At 50.5% G+C, this 14,785-nt stretch overlaps 6 protein-coding genes across 6 annotated transcripts; 1 reads left to right on the top strand and 5 right to left on the bottom strand.

Moving 5' to 3' along the window:
• Positions 1 to 228: 228 nt before the first annotated feature.
• On the bottom strand, positions 229 to 976 carry BO79DRAFT_259629 (GFA family protein; the record flags this gene model as incomplete). Its single annotated transcript, XM_025686375.1, has 3 exons — positions 229 to 343; positions 400 to 652; positions 721 to 976. The coding sequence occupies 3 exons, from the start codon at positions 974 to 976 to the stop codon at positions 229 to 231; spliced, it is 624 nt and encodes a 207-aa protein (XP_025534901.1).
• Positions 977 to 1,572: 596 nt separating this feature from the next.
• BO79DRAFT_181714 (F-box domain protein) lies at positions 1,573 to 3,851 on the top strand. The gene is made up of 2 exons (XM_025680170.1): positions 1,573 to 2,351; positions 2,402 to 3,851. The coding sequence occupies exons 1-2, from the start codon at positions 2,044 to 2,046 to the stop codon at positions 3,726 to 3,728; spliced, it is 1,635 nt and encodes a 544-aa protein (XP_025534900.1). The 5' UTR covers positions 1,573 to 2,043; the 3' UTR covers positions 3,729 to 3,851.
• Positions 3,794 to 5,734, bottom strand: BO79DRAFT_181712 (glycoside hydrolase family 27 protein). Its single transcript, XM_025680169.1, has 7 exons — positions 5,614 to 5,734; positions 5,419 to 5,551; positions 5,206 to 5,346; positions 5,045 to 5,134; positions 4,685 to 4,987; positions 4,396 to 4,580; positions 3,794 to 4,300 (listed from the first exon to the last, which is right to left on the bottom strand). The coding sequence occupies exons 1-7, from the start codon at positions 5,680 to 5,682 to the stop codon at positions 3,896 to 3,898; spliced, it is 1,326 nt and encodes a 441-aa protein (XP_025534899.1). The 5' UTR covers positions 5,683 to 5,734; the 3' UTR covers positions 3,794 to 3,895.
• Positions 5,735 to 6,409: 675 nt separating this feature from the next.
• On the bottom strand, positions 6,410 to 7,452 carry BO79DRAFT_276210 (NAD(P)-binding protein; the record flags this gene model as incomplete). The annotated part of the gene is made up of 2 exons (XM_025687733.1): positions 6,410 to 7,000; positions 7,063 to 7,452. The coding sequence occupies 2 exons, from the start codon at positions 7,450 to 7,452 to the stop codon at positions 6,410 to 6,412; spliced, it is 981 nt and encodes a 326-aa protein (XP_025534898.1).
• Positions 7,453 to 8,163: 711 nt separating this feature from the next.
• Positions 8,164 to 10,714, bottom strand: BO79DRAFT_232723 (OPT family oligopeptide transporter; the record flags this gene model as incomplete). The annotated part of the gene is made up of 5 exons (XM_025684251.1): positions 8,164 to 8,283; positions 8,332 to 9,612; positions 9,671 to 10,060; positions 10,114 to 10,381; positions 10,440 to 10,714. 5 exons carry the CDS (start codon positions 10,712 to 10,714, stop codon positions 8,164 to 8,166), a joined length of 2,334 nt encoding a protein of 777 aa, XP_025534897.1.
• A 2,675-nt stretch (positions 10,715 to 13,389) lies between these two features.
• On the bottom strand, positions 13,390 to 14,529 carry BO79DRAFT_159197 (mitochondrial DNA replication protein; the record flags this gene model as incomplete). The annotated part of the gene is made up of 5 exons (XM_025678939.1): positions 13,390 to 13,599; positions 13,647 to 14,117; positions 14,177 to 14,272; positions 14,331 to 14,371; positions 14,418 to 14,529. The coding sequence occupies 5 exons, from the start codon at positions 14,527 to 14,529 to the stop codon at positions 13,390 to 13,392; spliced, it is 930 nt and encodes a 309-aa protein (XP_025534896.1).
• Between the last annotated feature and the right edge of the window lie 256 nt (positions 14,530 to 14,785).

The raw sequence follows: 14,785 nt of genomic DNA, 5'->3' as shown, positions 1-14,785 counted from the left end.
TAGCCCTGTCGATCACCCTGATTTAGAGCCGGACGGGGACTTACACAGTAGGAACATGTTTTCAATCTAGTCGATGTTATTGGCCCGCTGGTAGTATCAGCTGCTCGGGAACTTCTGGCAAGGCTGAAGCCTAATCATTGCTCATACTTCGTGACAGCTAAATAATAGAGAAAAACAAAACATGTGTATCTACATCCGGCTCCGGGGGCTACTATTCTTCCCATCCAGTCATTCCTTCTTGCGGCCTTGCTCATCCAAAAGATCACTTTGCTCATCAATACCCGACCACTTGGGCTTCCCATCTGGAATATCCAGGACTCGTTTGCCGTAAAAAATATGGCACCTATACGACATCTTAAGCATTATGCAATCTAAGCCGGCACTCCAAGGACCACTCACTCTGGTTCAAATGCCTCGCGCCAGAGCTGTCGATGTTCATCATGATCAGCGCTCTCGATGGCCTGCGGAAACATCAAGCAAACATTCCGTCCCTCATCCATAATAGGGGATCGACAATAGGAACAATACACCTTAGTCGGAAGCTTATACTCCTGGGTGTCATTTGTGGAGGAGTAGAACGACAGGCCTTCAGCCCCCTTCGTAAAAGCGAGATCAGATTTATGGAAAATAGCCGCCCATTGGAATGGCGCGCCTACACAGTCAGCATGTTTCAGCCACTACCTCGTAAGTAAGAAGCTACTACCAACACGGCAGACATACCATGCGTCACTTGACAGCCCCGACAGTGGCAGAATTTAGACTTCAATGGTCGGTCCCGGCTTAATTGATAAGTCACCTGGCCGCATTGGCATTTCCCACGCCATTTCACGGGACCGAATTCCTCAGGGGAACGGATGCTGTAGGGCGGACGCTTTGTCCAGTCGTCTTCGCCGGATTTGGACTGGTTGTTCTGGGAGGGATAGGTGGCGCCCACGTCGGGGAGAGGATCGCCTCCATATTGAGTGTTGTTTGCCATTTTAGCTGCTGTGGGCTGGAATTGGATGAAGCTGATGCGGTTGAATAGGGAGGGTGGCGTTTGGAGTGGCAGGGGTCTGGAGTGGCAGAGGAAGGGTCTAGGAAGTCGCATAGCCTGGAGTAGTATGTACACGGTAATATAGACTACCCTGGCAGTGTACTAGGTGATTTGGCTTGGTTGTCTGCATGATAGCTATTTATTTGTCCTGAGGGCTGGTTGTTGGACATGATGTCATGGCGATGTAGTTGACGAGCCCTGTTTTTTCGTGAGTGGCCAGAAGAGGACAATGGATCAGAGACTGTTCTAGATAAGCTTATTTTAAATTATGATGCAGTTTTCTATTGACAGTATGCAGCAGTGGTAGGCAAGTTGGTAAGTTGCTTTAGGGTATATATAGACTGCTGGAGGAGTATTGCTCATGACCCCATCGGGTTAGTGGCACTCTTTGGGGTCACGCGTCGAGGACCGCGCGAGATCTCTCTCAACTCTTGGATCTTAATTTTACTACATTCATCAGCTTGGAGAAAAGACCCTTCAACCCTTTCCAGCCATTATGTAGTGCACTTTCAGCCCTGCTGCAGCCACCGGCGTCGGTCGTTGAACTGGGATCAATTTCCGCCGAGACCCTCTGGGGCAAATGGGACCAAAATGCCAACCACCAAGCAATCCCTGAGGCAAACATGAAACACCCGCCTGCCCCCCTTATATGAACCAACTGGGGGACATGTCTCCCCTCATTTCGCTTGCTAATGTGATGAGTCCTGCGCCAATTGCCAATCAAGCGTTTCAAAAAATCGGTGCTCGGCCCCGGCTTTGACCAGCGACGCGCTGGAATGGGGACGAACTGCGGGTTCATGCAGCGACTTCACATCACACAGCTTTCCCGACACCAATCAATCATCACCGCGCTGTTGATTATTCACTCGCTCTTGCATCCTTCCCACGCTGCCTTTCTCCTGGCTCCCTAACGGTCTCTTTGTTCCACCGCTCCATCTCCCCTTTTAACTTCGCTCCTCGTTTCCCTCCAGTCCATTGCAACCGTCCATGCCGCTTGTCTGCTCACCACCATGGGTTTACTGAGCCGGCTTCGCAGGCGGTCCAAGAGCCATAGCCGCGCGGGGAATGTGGCCACCTCCTACGACCACCTTTGCCTTGACTCCCACCACACTTTCGCCGGCCTCGACCTCACAAAGAAGCTTCCCCGACCGCTGCTGGCTCGCATCTTCACCTATGTGTGTCCACACACCATCGATTCGAGCTATGATACCTCCGAGGAGTCGATGACAGAGGATGGCTGCATGCTCTGTGATATGCGCGACCTGGCACATTGTGCCGTGGTCTGTAAACGGTGGTATCTGGAGGCTCGGGCTTTGCTGTGAGTTTCTTTGTCCATTAATTCCGCTCTCTGCTGATCGCTGGTTTTAGTTACGCTCACGTCCGTATCGACGCCGTCCACTACTGCGAGCTCGAGGTCCAACTTGCCGCCAAACGAAAACGCCATTCCTTCTTCGACCGCAATGGTGAAGCGATCGATGCCCCACAAGTACGCTTGCAGCTGTTCATGCAGACTGTCCGAGATTCGCGAGACCTAGGGCGCATGGTGCTCTCCCTACGGATGCCGTACATGACACGCGAGGCCAGCAAGGCGGAGATTGCGCGCACTATCTCCGTGACGCCCAACATACGCTACGTTGACCTGCCGGCGGGGATATACAGCGACGACGCGTCGTGTCTGGCGTTGAAGCAGGAGCTTATCGGACGGTGTCCGGATTTGCGTCGCATGACCTACCGACACGGCGCCGAGGGCAGCTTCTCGCAGTTGCCGGAAGCCCGTCTGTGGCAGAATTTGGAGGTGCTGGAACTCTCTCGATTATACATTGAGCCGCGGCTTCTTCGCCTGGGGCTGGCCTCGTTTCCTAAACTCCGCGACCTGACCCTCGACGACCTGCCGTGGCTGGATGACTCGGCATTTGACCTCTCCGACACTCTGCCTCCTTTCCCAGCCGTCCAGCGGCTGACCCTTCGCGATACCCCGAACGTCACGGCAAGCGGGCTTGCCGGCGTTCTCTCCCTGCCTTTGAACCGCACGGAACTACAATATTTGACACTATCTGCGACGGGGGTGCTCCCATCCACTCTGCACCAGATCCTGTCGGCTGCGCCGCAGCTACACGCCCTATCAGTCATTCAGGACGTATCGCGGTCCTTCCCGACCGACCGGGTTCCACCGCTGTCTTCCCGGTCGCTGCAGTTACTGCACTACGAGATCACCTCGCCGGCGGGGTCGTACGGCCTGCCGCCAGTAGCTGCATCCTACTACACGTACCTGATCTCGTCGCTGATGTCAAACTGCCTGCCAGGACTGCGCGACCTGTACGTGCGCGACGCCAGCTTCCCGGAGACACTGCTGCTGGCGCCGCCCCCGCGACTATTCGGTGGCGGCGAGGGCGGACCACAGTTCTTCAGCGGAGGGATCTCGCAGCCGCTGAACGTGTACAGCAAGGGTCTGGACGAGCTAGAATGGAACTTTACGCCGTACGAGCCACCATCAACACGAGGACGGCGCGATGGCACAACCCGACCGGTGAGCTTCCACGACGCGCAGCTCAGTCGGTCATGGGGCGGAGACGCACGCAAGAGCGTGCTAGTGGGCAATGGATTTGGTGGATTCCTGGCAGTGCCAGTGGACGATGGACGACCAAAGAGCAGCGGGGGATGGCGACGCGAGAGTCGACAAGATTTGTGGAGGTAGCAGCGAGGCAGCAGCGATGCAGCATAGCGATTGGAGCAATATAATGATAATGACTACGCCATCATCCACATCCCCACGCTCCCACAATACTATATAAATAGTACCCATCATCCCCATCACCCAACCCAACCCTCAAATAGAGAGAGAGAATAAGAAGAAAGATTGAACTAACATTCCTCCCCAACCACCAAAACCGCGACATCATGCGCCTGCAACTTGACCTCATACTTATCCCTCACACAACCCAAATCCTTACCCGTCCACGCATCCGTCACCTTAAACCCTTTACCTTTCTTCCCCTTCGAATTCTTACTCTTTAACTCAGGCACCTCCCCCCAAACCGCCGTACGAGTCTTCACCCCGTCCTCCGAATTCAACATCAACACAAACACCTCCCCAGAAGACGTCGGCCCAGACCAATACTCCGCCGGATGCTCCGCATCAAACGTCCAATCGGGGTTATATCCCCATTTATACGGGTACGCGGGGCGCCCGATCACGGCGTCTTGGTGGAAGGTAAGCAGGGGTTTGTTGAGGAGGATGGTGAGGTGGGAGGTGTCGATGGAATCCAACTACACACAACACCATTTCAAATTAGCATATGTCCGTCAGGTGTATAGAGTAGGTGGAAGGGGAGGGGAGGGGAGGGGAGGGGAGGGAGGTATACCGGCGTCCCAATAATCAACGGCGCCTTCATCATGGCCCAAAGAGCAAAATGCGCTCTATTCTCCGCGAGAGTCAAATTCCCATTCCCCACCTCCAGCATGTCCGGGTCCGGATAGCCCCAGAAGTTGGCGTAGTTCATGTAAAAGCTGTTTTCGTTGGCGATTTCGGCGATGCGGGACCATGTTGCTATCCGTACCCAATCTTTATTAGTATATATTATCCATGAGGAGGTAGGTAGTTATAGAGCATGTATGTATGTATGGAGTTAGGGGGGTAGGGGTAGGGTATACCGGTAATATCTCCCGACATGCGCCAGCTATTCCCCGTTTCATTCCCCCAGGCGTTCACATCCGCTTGGCCCCAATCACACAGTGAGTAGAGAATCGTTCTATTGACGCTGAGTAGGGCATCGCGCATGCGTTGGTACCGTTTCGCTGTGGTGGAGGTGGCCCAGTCGTATCCTGTGGGCGCAGCGTCGGTGAGGTCCACGCAGGTGCCGTTGGGGAAGTTGGACCCGTCGGTGCTGTCGGGGACGCAGTAGGTGTATTGGTCTGTGAGGTTGGTGGGGACGCCGCAGTTGTCGTATTTGAGGTCTATGCCTTTTTGTCAATGGTTGTAGGATGGGGGGTCTTGGGGAAAGGGGGGCATACAGTCAACACCCCATTCAGCGAATGATTGCGCGTCGATTTCTTCGTAGCCTAGACTGGCTGGGTAGCCGGCGCAGGTGGTGAGGCCGGCGCCTTAGTATTTGTATCACTTCTGTTAGCTGTGGTGATCTCTTTGGAGTGGAGGGGCTGGGGTATGTGCTCACTGCTGTAGATTCCCAGTTTCAGTCCCAGGGCGTGCACTTGGTCAGCGACGCCGGAGATGCCGTTGGGGAATTTGTCGGGGTCGGGGATGATGCGTTTGGTGGTGCTGTTGCGGCCGGATTTGACGGACCAGCAGTCATCGACTGTTTCTGTCAGTCAACTGTGCCAAAGGGTAGTGGGGATAATGGAATTTGGAGGGGGGGGGGTAAGTGTACTGTTGATATACTCATATCCCAAGTCCTTCAACCCCAAATTGACCACCTCATTAGCAGCAGTCACGATCTTGTCGGCGTCAATGTCGCAGCTGTATGCGTTCCATGAGTTCCAGCCAAGGGCAGGAGTGCGGCCCTACAATTGAATATCTTCTCGTTAGTCGAGATATAGACATGGTAGGAATGAAAGTGACATACCACGCCATCAGGTCGAACCAGGGCTGTAGCCGGCACTAAGAGTACGGACGAGGTGAGAAGCCACCGCATCTTGCTTAGTTTGCACTCAATGGATAGGTAGGTAGACACAGTGAAAGCAGACAGATCGATGAACGAAAGAGAGTGAAAAAAAGCATAGCTTATGTAGCTGAGCTGGTCGTGCGGGGAACGGTCGAAGATGCACCTGCAGGTCCGGTTAAGATCTGCAGGCGAGGCCAATAGTGTCCGGGTTTGACTTCACCTGATTTAGGCTATCTGAAGCAGACGTCAGCATTGCGGGATAATGGTTCGGTGTTTGCATTGGGACAGGTTACCGGAAGTGCCGTGTTGGATGGGGAATAGTGTTGCTGCAGGTTGCTGCAGGTTATATTAAGTGGTGATATTGTTTGACTTTGACGGGCGTGGACTGCGGGGTTGTGCTGGCATTTGGTGAAGGATTTAGTAAATGTATATCGTAATTATTTGGGATCAGATATCAGCAGATATTCTTGGGTACGTTTTGGAGGTATACTGCGATTGAAGTTGGATGTCTCGTGGGTAATTATCCATGTTTAAGCGATATGCCACCGAAAGCTTCAAGATGCTTGATCGTACGATGATGGACTGAAACAGGCAAAGATGGACATGGAAGAGTCATGTAAATGCACCAATCGGTATCCCATGCGGGGGTTCGACAGCAGGCCCTAAAATAGTCTGCTCAATGTCTTGGACACGCCCTAGAACTACGCAGTCAACAACTGCAATAGATACATATTATATAGCCACAACAGCACACTCATCAAACTTCATATCCACCCCCAAACAACCCCCTCAAATACCACTCAAACGTCCTCCCCTCCATCCCAAACTCCCCATTATGCACCTCCCCCGGCGGTCTCCAAAACCTCCCAGCCCCTTGCATCCCCTTCACCAGAATCCAGAAATCATCCGGAAATGCTCCCTTCCCTTTTACCTCCGCCGGCACCCTTTCCTTATCCTTCCACACCTCATCCATTAGACTGATCGGATACACTGTCTTTTTCACGCTCTTCCCAGAGTACTTTTCCAGTAACTGTGCAATCTCATTATACGAGATACGATCACTCACAAAATTCAACATCCGGTTCTCCGACCGTTCCGGATGCTTGATCGTCTCGACGATAAACTCTCCTAGGTCGTCAATGTGCGTGAAATCAATAGTGGCATCCGCGTCGCCGAGTATATGCAGCGTGTATTCAGATGCATGAGGGTTCGTCCACGGACACCATATCTCCTCACGAGACTGGTTGTAGAAGTCCCCGCAGCCGATAAGGGTGTATGTCATAGAGCCTGATTTTATAGCTGGATGGTGGAGACAGGCTTCGTTGGCGGCGGATTTGGTATTCCACATCTGTACTTACATCATCAGTATTCAGTGTATAACAAGGATCTATGGAGCATGGAATTTATTACCGGATGAAGATACCCAACTTCATCCCCCGGCGGCCGATACACATGATGCATGCCGTATTCACTAGGATAGAATCTCCTCACACCAGCCTTTGCTCCAGCATCTTGGACCTTTGATTGGGCTTGCAGCGCTTTACCGTTCAAGGCGCTGATGAGGATCTCGACATTAATGAGATAGTGGACGAGGTCATTTGTACTGCAGGAGAGAATGTCCACTGATTCAGTGGATAGTCGACTTTGTTGCTCTGCTGTGAATTGCTTGTTTATAGAGCGAGCAGTGGATTCAGATTGCGGTGAAATCAGTTGCAGCACCTCATGGGAGGTCTTAGTGAGGAGGGCGCGGAGAATGGACTGGCCGATTTGCCCGGTTGAGCCAAAGAGGATGATTCTCATGATTATAATGAGATAAACTAGAAGTATATGCTCCGATTATTGTTGTGGTAATTGCTATCTCATCTGATTCCGTGGATGAATATATGAACATGGCCATTACGTCATGGGTAGGTATGCACTCGGTTCCGCATCTCTTGGATTGCTTGATCAACAATACCCGAAAATATAACATCCTTTTTGTCGGGATTCACTTCCCAGATTTTTCTTTGTCCGTGTTCTGGTTCGAGATGGTCGCGTGTCTCTTCCTGATGTCCTTTTTTTCGGCTGGCCGGAGGGCATTGACAAAACCCTCACACTGGTGACAAGTTTGTTTGCAGATTACCTGATCGCTAAACCAGTACTTCCTCGAGTGTAGCAGGCTAGAATACTGGTTTATATCCTATGTGGTCATCAGTGTAGTGCCTCACTCTGCTGGCCCTGTAGGCTTTGCTCACAATGAACGGACACTGAGTGTTACTTTGAGGAGATTTTCATGGTCTCAGTTTCAGAACCAGGGAATAGTGTAATTGTCCAGGTGCTATATACAGTGTTCTCCAAAAGCATCGTAGCATAGCAGAGGGGTTGTGTATATACAAACAGGGGAAGGATTCAAAAATAGTATTGGGTAACAGATATCGTCACACAAAGGGTAATAACGAATCGCACGTTGCAGACATCGCACATGTAAAGCAAAATTTACTCATCATCGTACCGACAGTAACATCCACGCCATCAGTTCAATGCATATGGAGGCAGATCAGCCGGAGGGAAGCACCGATCAGTCGCATTTGGATCATTGCCCCACCACGAGGGAAACGACAGATTGGGCAGATTGATAATGAAGATGCAAACCTGCAGCAAGTTAGTCATGGCACAATCGAGTCAGCGAAGACAACCTACCAAGGTCATGAGCTGCGTTCCACAATCAAGACCAACACCCGTCAGGTAGTTGTACTTTCTCCACCATACAGGGAAATACCGAGGAAGGATGCCCATGAAAAGAATGCAGGCCAGGAAAGACATGAAGAAGTTAGTAGTCGGGTACGTCGGAAACAATATGCCCCCATAAAACATCAACGTAGGGTTGAACCAACGCTCCATGTCCCACCGGGGCTTCCACTTCTGCACAAGCCAGGTAAGGAAGACAGCCCCGGCACCCACGAGGAACGAGTAGTACACCCACGGGTAGCGTTCACCAAAGAACTCCTTAGGACCCAGGATGCCCCAGATGATGGAGTTAGAATAGTAAACACGGCTTTGCACAGCATCCCACGCCGCTGAGGTCCGCTGGCCAATCAGGTAAGGCCGTTCCCGGTCCACGATCAATTGCATGAAGCCGTAATTGATGAATGGACCGAGCACGGTGCCCCAGACCTGACCCCAGAACATCTCTCGCTCCGGAATCTTCATGTAGAACCCGAACTTATAGTCAGAAATGAGGTTGAGGTTTTGCTCCAAAACACAGTAGCCGTAGGTATAGGCTGAAAGCACGGCAGTCGGCTTCCCGGGGAACATGGCACCCGCCAGTAAATCACTGAACGAGCCCATTCCGACCTGCGTGTTGGCCACAGCCCACAAAATGCCGTTGGGCCAGGTGAAGATAAACGAAAATAGACAGATGACAATGAGGCCCCACGCTGAGAGCTTCATGTTTCCTTCGTAGCCCTGAGCAATAGCGATCACCGCACATATTCCAAGCAGACTAAGATACCACCAGTGGGGTACCCGCTTTTGGAAGGACATGAGCTTGAGGTAGGGATCATCATAGTCGCTGCGCTTATTGTTCCATGCGTTCTTGAAATCCTCCCAGCCCGATTTGCCATACCACAGGATTGCGTAGGTCATAGAGGCTGTAAGGGCGGCGAAGGTCCAGAACCAGTAGAACACATATGATGGAGCCCAGTAAGGGGACCCGTACTCAGCCAGTGCAGTGCGGTTAACCTCAAGGTTGGAGCCAACGATGGCCGTAACGTCGTAAGTGCTGCCATTGGCAGTGTAGGTACCGGTATCCATTGGTGCAAAGTTCTGTGCGTTCATGGTGTTGGTGAAGTAGATGGCGGGATAGATTATCCAGACACAGATAATGATGAAGATACATTGGTTCATACTAGACCAGAGCGGTGTATAGTATGGATACATGTAGGTGATATAGTTCCAATCAAGCGACAAGTCCAGAATACCCTATGCTCAAAAGTTAGCAGTCATATTCTACCTTGTAGGTATAGAGATGGGAACGGACAAATCCATAGGTACCCGATCCCAGGACAAAGGCCTTCCAGTTACCATGGCCAAACCAGCAGATCAAAGGAAGAGAGCTCAGCAAAGGAAAAATGAGCTCTGGAAGCCACTCATACACAAAGGTGATAGATGCGATGATGGCAAAGTACTTGAGGGCTTTCTTCGTGACGGATGGGTTCCGATGCATCGCATTGAACAGTGCCACGTTGGGCAGCACTCCGGGATAATACATCTTCGGGGGTCGAACTAGGATATCACGGAAGAGACCCGCGAAGCCATATCCGATCATTTGAGAGGCCAACAAGAAGAACATAGACCACCCAGCGTTGAGCTTTTCGCCGTAGTAGAGTTCGATGGCAGACAAGGGGCCCATTCCAATAGCCGTGTAGCACTGTTCTTGTCAGCTTGACAAGCGTACTATCAACGTGAAGGAAAGTCACTCACACTACCCCAGTAGGCCACAACAATAAGTGCATGCTCCTTAGCGTTCCAGGGACCTGGGTTCATCGACCATTTCCATCCAAAGAAGCTGAATTGCCTTGTGGGTAGATATCGAGCCATGGCATCACCCATGCCCCAGGATAGCAATTGGACGGCATAACTGGTGATTGAGTTGTAGTACGGCTTGAAGAAGTAAAAGGTGGAAAGTGCGCAGCCAACAAGCACCCAGAAGGTAGACAGAACCCAGAATCGGAAGGTTAGGATTGGTTCACTGCGTAGGTTGGATATCAGCCATGCGATAAACTCTGAGAATGGAACAAGAAGCTTACGTCGGATCATTGCGAAGATCTACCGTTTTAGCCACCAAGGGTATGGGATAGTCCTTCAGGCGTGGATCGATGAACTCGTCACTATCCTCAGGGATAATACCCTCCCCGATGGGAACATCGTCGAAATTCCCCTTGAAGTCCGCCTCAGCAACGAAGCCCGGGGCGACTTCCACATCATGGATGTCCACAGACTCCTTGACCAGCAAGTCATCCTTCTTCTCATTGACCTCCACCGCGGGGGTGGAGACGGGACTGTCGGTTACCTCGTCCGCCATGCCAGTATTGGTTCAAGAACGAGACGATCGCATTGTTTGGAATGAACCGTTGCATTAAATCTGTGACCTGATGTGGCCTTATTTATGTCGTTCGCTGTGCTAAGCGCCATCTCGAGCACTCGTACACCCCGTTATCTGGAGGCAAGACGGCCAGAAACCGGATTACCGGATACGGGTCTATGTGCTCGAAGAGGATGATAACGACTTGCTAGCCACTGGTTCCAATGAGAGCGGACTCTGTTCATTTCGCTAGTGAAAGTACTGGCTGGACTACACCATATGCGACGGCCAAGTGCAGTTCCCCGCTTCGCCGATGATAAATGAAATGTCCGGCTTTGCTCGTAATGTCCAATCGCGTGAGCCGCTATGTAAATGGCTAATGCCATGATGCCTCTAGTTCGCCATCATGGAAGGACATTGCGAACGATGTGCCGGGAATCCGGTCTCCAGATGCGCTACGATTGTATTATGGGTGATAGCGACGTTGTGGCAGGATTAAATGAAGCCTATACAGATGCTAGTGCGCCAATTACAAAACGCAATTGGCTTCTCGCGGTTTGTCTTTCAATAGTAGTTGGCGAAAATGACCCATTGCGATACATCAGGGAGATGGGATGAGATACGGGGATAATCTTATTGGCGGTGTCACACGTGGCCAAAACAGTATTCCCGAAGCGAGTCTGATAACCATCTGCGGGGGGATAAGTTCGTAAAAGGCACGGCCGCATACTGTTTTGAGAGAAATAACCAATCATCTTGGGAAGGCGTACACCACCAACGGGTATCTTATCGCGATGGTAATTAAATTGTGATACTCGACGGCACAATATTCGCGCTGTTCGAAATTGGAGACTCGTAAGTGGTTGTTTTTGACTTCGCTTCTATCAGGCCGATGAGGAGGTGGCACAAGAAGTCCACCTTGCGCCGGAGCTCCAACGCATCTCCGAGCACAGCAACCCCTGTGTACAGCGCATATATTATAGGGGGAAAAGAAAACAAAAAAAAAATAATAATAATCAAAAGTCATGGACTACGCGCTCGAGCAGTTTGGTGACTGGCCTGAGAACAGGATGTCACAACATCGAGATCAAATCATCGTGGGCAGATATCGCCATGGATTCTAGACTCAGCAGGTCGGGTGCTTGGGAGTGCATTGGACCAGCCAATGATCCAGTGCACCACACCGAATAATCCGAATGAGACACGCACCCGTAGAGATAAGCACCCAGTGTAATCTTCGGTTCTCCACGGCCTGCGTGATTTAGTTCACCAGCTGATAGGATCTACTTTGTGTGTCTGGGTACTGCCTACCTTGGGGTGGCATTAAGATCTGAGCATTGATGATTTTTGTAAAGGAAAACTGTTTGACGCCCAAAACAGGCTTTAATTTGACGTCTCAGTGGCGAAGGTTCAACAACGAATATAATGATCTGACTAGGCGGTACATGACCAGTGATAGCCACAGGATGTCACCATAGCGTTGTGAGATACCATCAGCAACCCACCATCAATTGATCGTAGACAAGCTTTCTAGTCTGATGTGTAGCTGGCCCATCCCGGGCTGCTGACCTCTAATCAGCGTCGTTTCCTCCAACCCCTCTTCTGTGCATGTGGCACAGTATCAGCTTGTCGAGTGGGGCTCGTGGGGGTGTATTTCCGTGGCATTGCTTGTTTCCTTGAATATGCTCATAAATTCGGTGGCCAGAATCGACCTGCATAAATTAACTACGTGCATATTAAAAAATTGAGTTGCCTGCTTATGCACATTGGTCTTTGAAAGATTTTCTTGGATTCACTTATTCCAGAAAAAGGTTGGAGTGGCGCCACTACCGACGAATGATATTTCGGGTATGTTGGAAGAGTGAAAGTTGAAGTGTCAGGTAGGCATCTTACCTGCTGTTTGTGGGAATCACATGATCCTCTGTCTGTATTACATCAATTTCCCACCGTCTCTCAGATGAATTCGCATTGAATCCCCTTCATAATCATGACTATCCAGCTAGGCTATTAATTAGTGCACTACTTACAGCGACATTGACAGAGTCAGTACCATCGTTGCCTTACAGATAGATAGCACCACACTAATGAGTCAATATTATAGGCTCGACATGAACGCACTACGCCTCACCGGTGGGGAATCAATATGCTTCGCATAACGAGGAGGGTGAGGAAAGCTTGGTATTTGCTTGATTCCGCGAGTATCCTTATCTCGCTATATCCACCGTTCCTTGCATCAGTCTTACGACACCCCTGGAGAGGCATTATCGTTCGCAGTGTTCTTGCTGATAATCCAGGCAATCATGCAATCAATTAATAACTCCATTACCTAAAGAATGCCCTCGCGAAGGGAAGATGAAAGTGCCTTCCATTGGGTGGTTCTCTCAGCCTTCGAGGTATCCTCGGTGTGGATCTGAGGTATGTGATTACAGTGACAATGTATTTACTTGATTTATCGAGAGATTCAACCAGATCATATGGAAAAATAGTAGTAATGCTACCGTGGGTGGTAAAGTGATGACCATAGCCGGCTAAAGCCATTGTATATTTCCATATAACTAGTTCGGATATCTTTGGCATTTGGATATTTTTCCACCAATGTGGCTATAACAAGAATAAAAATTTCAAGCTCTATGCATACACGACCTATCACCTTTCTATCTGAACCGTGTTATGGATCATTTGCGATTAACAATTTCTTTAACCGTATCACCAAACCCTACCATACAGATCGTAGCCCACGCCGCAACCCCAATGCGAGGAACCACACCGCGAAACAGACCCTTGACTCCGGTCGTCGAAAGGATATACTTGAACGTGGACGCGATCGTCGGAGAAGCTGGCCGGGCGGGATCATTCTTCATAGATTGCATTTCCACGCGCAACACCTGCAGAGTCAGCAATCGCTTATTTCACACATCTCAGCGACACCTACTTCGAATGGCTGGTTCCAGCAGCTCAGTGCACCACCAATAGTGGATGCCAGGATTTTCTCTCCGAATCTGAGTTTTTCATCCTTCGGCTTTCCGTTGACCTTTCGGATGCTTTCTTCCGCAAACCGCGATATACCAATCCGAGAAGACCAGCCTGTAACCTGTCGTAGCGCGACGGCGTTAACGCCTTTGTTCACTCCACGAATTCCTTTCTCGCGAATGATCTGAAAGAACATTTCCAGAGCCCCGGGTACTCGGGCACCTCCGACACTCATCTTTGAGCGGGTCACTTCAACTGTTTTCATGCATGTGGTCATGCCCATCGTGAGATACGATTGCGCAACGCCACCGCCAATGCCACCCAGGACACCGCAGATCGTAGGTGATGCATTGAACTTTGATCTGGCTTGATACTCGATCTCACTTGATGTTACTATCAGAATGGCGCCTTTGGTGGAGGCTTCTAGCCAAGCCTGTGGCAATTAGTATTAAATGTGCCTAGGCGAGGGCGCTAGATGAAGGAGATACGTACCCAAGGTATTAGCCCTTGATAAAAAGCAAGAAATCTTCCGCGGGACCAAGTCTTTTGTAATGCATCCCGCAATGTGTCTTGCCGGTTTGCTGCCAACTGGAAGGGTAAGTCGTCAGGATTAATTCCAATTAGTATGGATGAGAGTCAAGCATACATGGGTTTTGATTACTTCTAGCGGCTGTCCAAGAGACGTAACTGCGTAAAGTTAGAAAGGTTCCTGGCAAGTAGAGTTTCTCATTACCTTGAAAGATGTTCATTAACGCGCCGACGGCCAAGTTCCGATAGGGTATGGGGCGCTTTTGCTCGGCATTGCCTTGCAAAGTCGGGGTATTCGTAGCTACTGCTTGTGACATGTTTCAAATGTTATTCCTCCAATTAAGAGAATATTTTGTCGAATCAATTGCTGCAATTAAAGCTCTAATGATTGACCGACCGTCGTGATGCTCGTCGGATGCATCCGATGCGCACCTCGGATGTATCGGCTTTCCCGAAGAGGGGTGCCGCCGGAATCAACCACATACCATTGATGCCAAGGAAGGGGATGCGTAGGAAGTGTAGCGTTGAGGAGAAGTAACGTGAGATGTTATTAGCAAAGCTCGATCTTCTGCG

This window comes from Aspergillus costaricaensis (genome assembly GCF_003184835.1).
Source record: "Aspergillus costaricaensis CBS 115574 unplaced genomic scaffold BO79scaffold_45, whole genome shotgun sequence".
NCBI lineage: Eukaryota > Fungi > Ascomycota > Eurotiomycetes > Eurotiales > Aspergillaceae > Aspergillus > Aspergillus costaricensis.
This window is presented reverse-complemented; position numbering and strand designations above follow the sequence as displayed.

Excerpts from the sequence above, each read along its gene's own strand:
- BO79DRAFT_181712 (XM_025680169.1), bottom strand. The coding sequence starts at position 5,682 with ATGCGGTGGCTTCTCACCTCGTCCGTACTCTTAGTGCCGGCTACAGCC. Across the intron at positions 5,135-5,205 it reads GAAACTGGGAATCTACAGCA|GCGCCGGCCTCACCACCTGC; the intron begins GTGAGCACATAC and ends ACAAATACTAAG. Across the intron at positions 4,581-4,684 it reads CATGTCGGGAGATATTACCG|CAACATGGTCCCGCATCGCC; the intron begins GTATACCCTACC and ends GGGTACGGATAG.
- BO79DRAFT_181714 (XM_025680170.1), top strand. The coding sequence starts at position 2,044 with ATGGGTTTACTGAGCCGGCTTCGCAGGCGGTCCAAGAGCCATAGCCGC. Across the intron at positions 2,352-2,401 it reads CTGGAGGCTCGGGCTTTGCT|TTACGCTCACGTCCGTATCG; the intron begins GTGAGTTTCTTT and ends CGCTGGTTTTAG.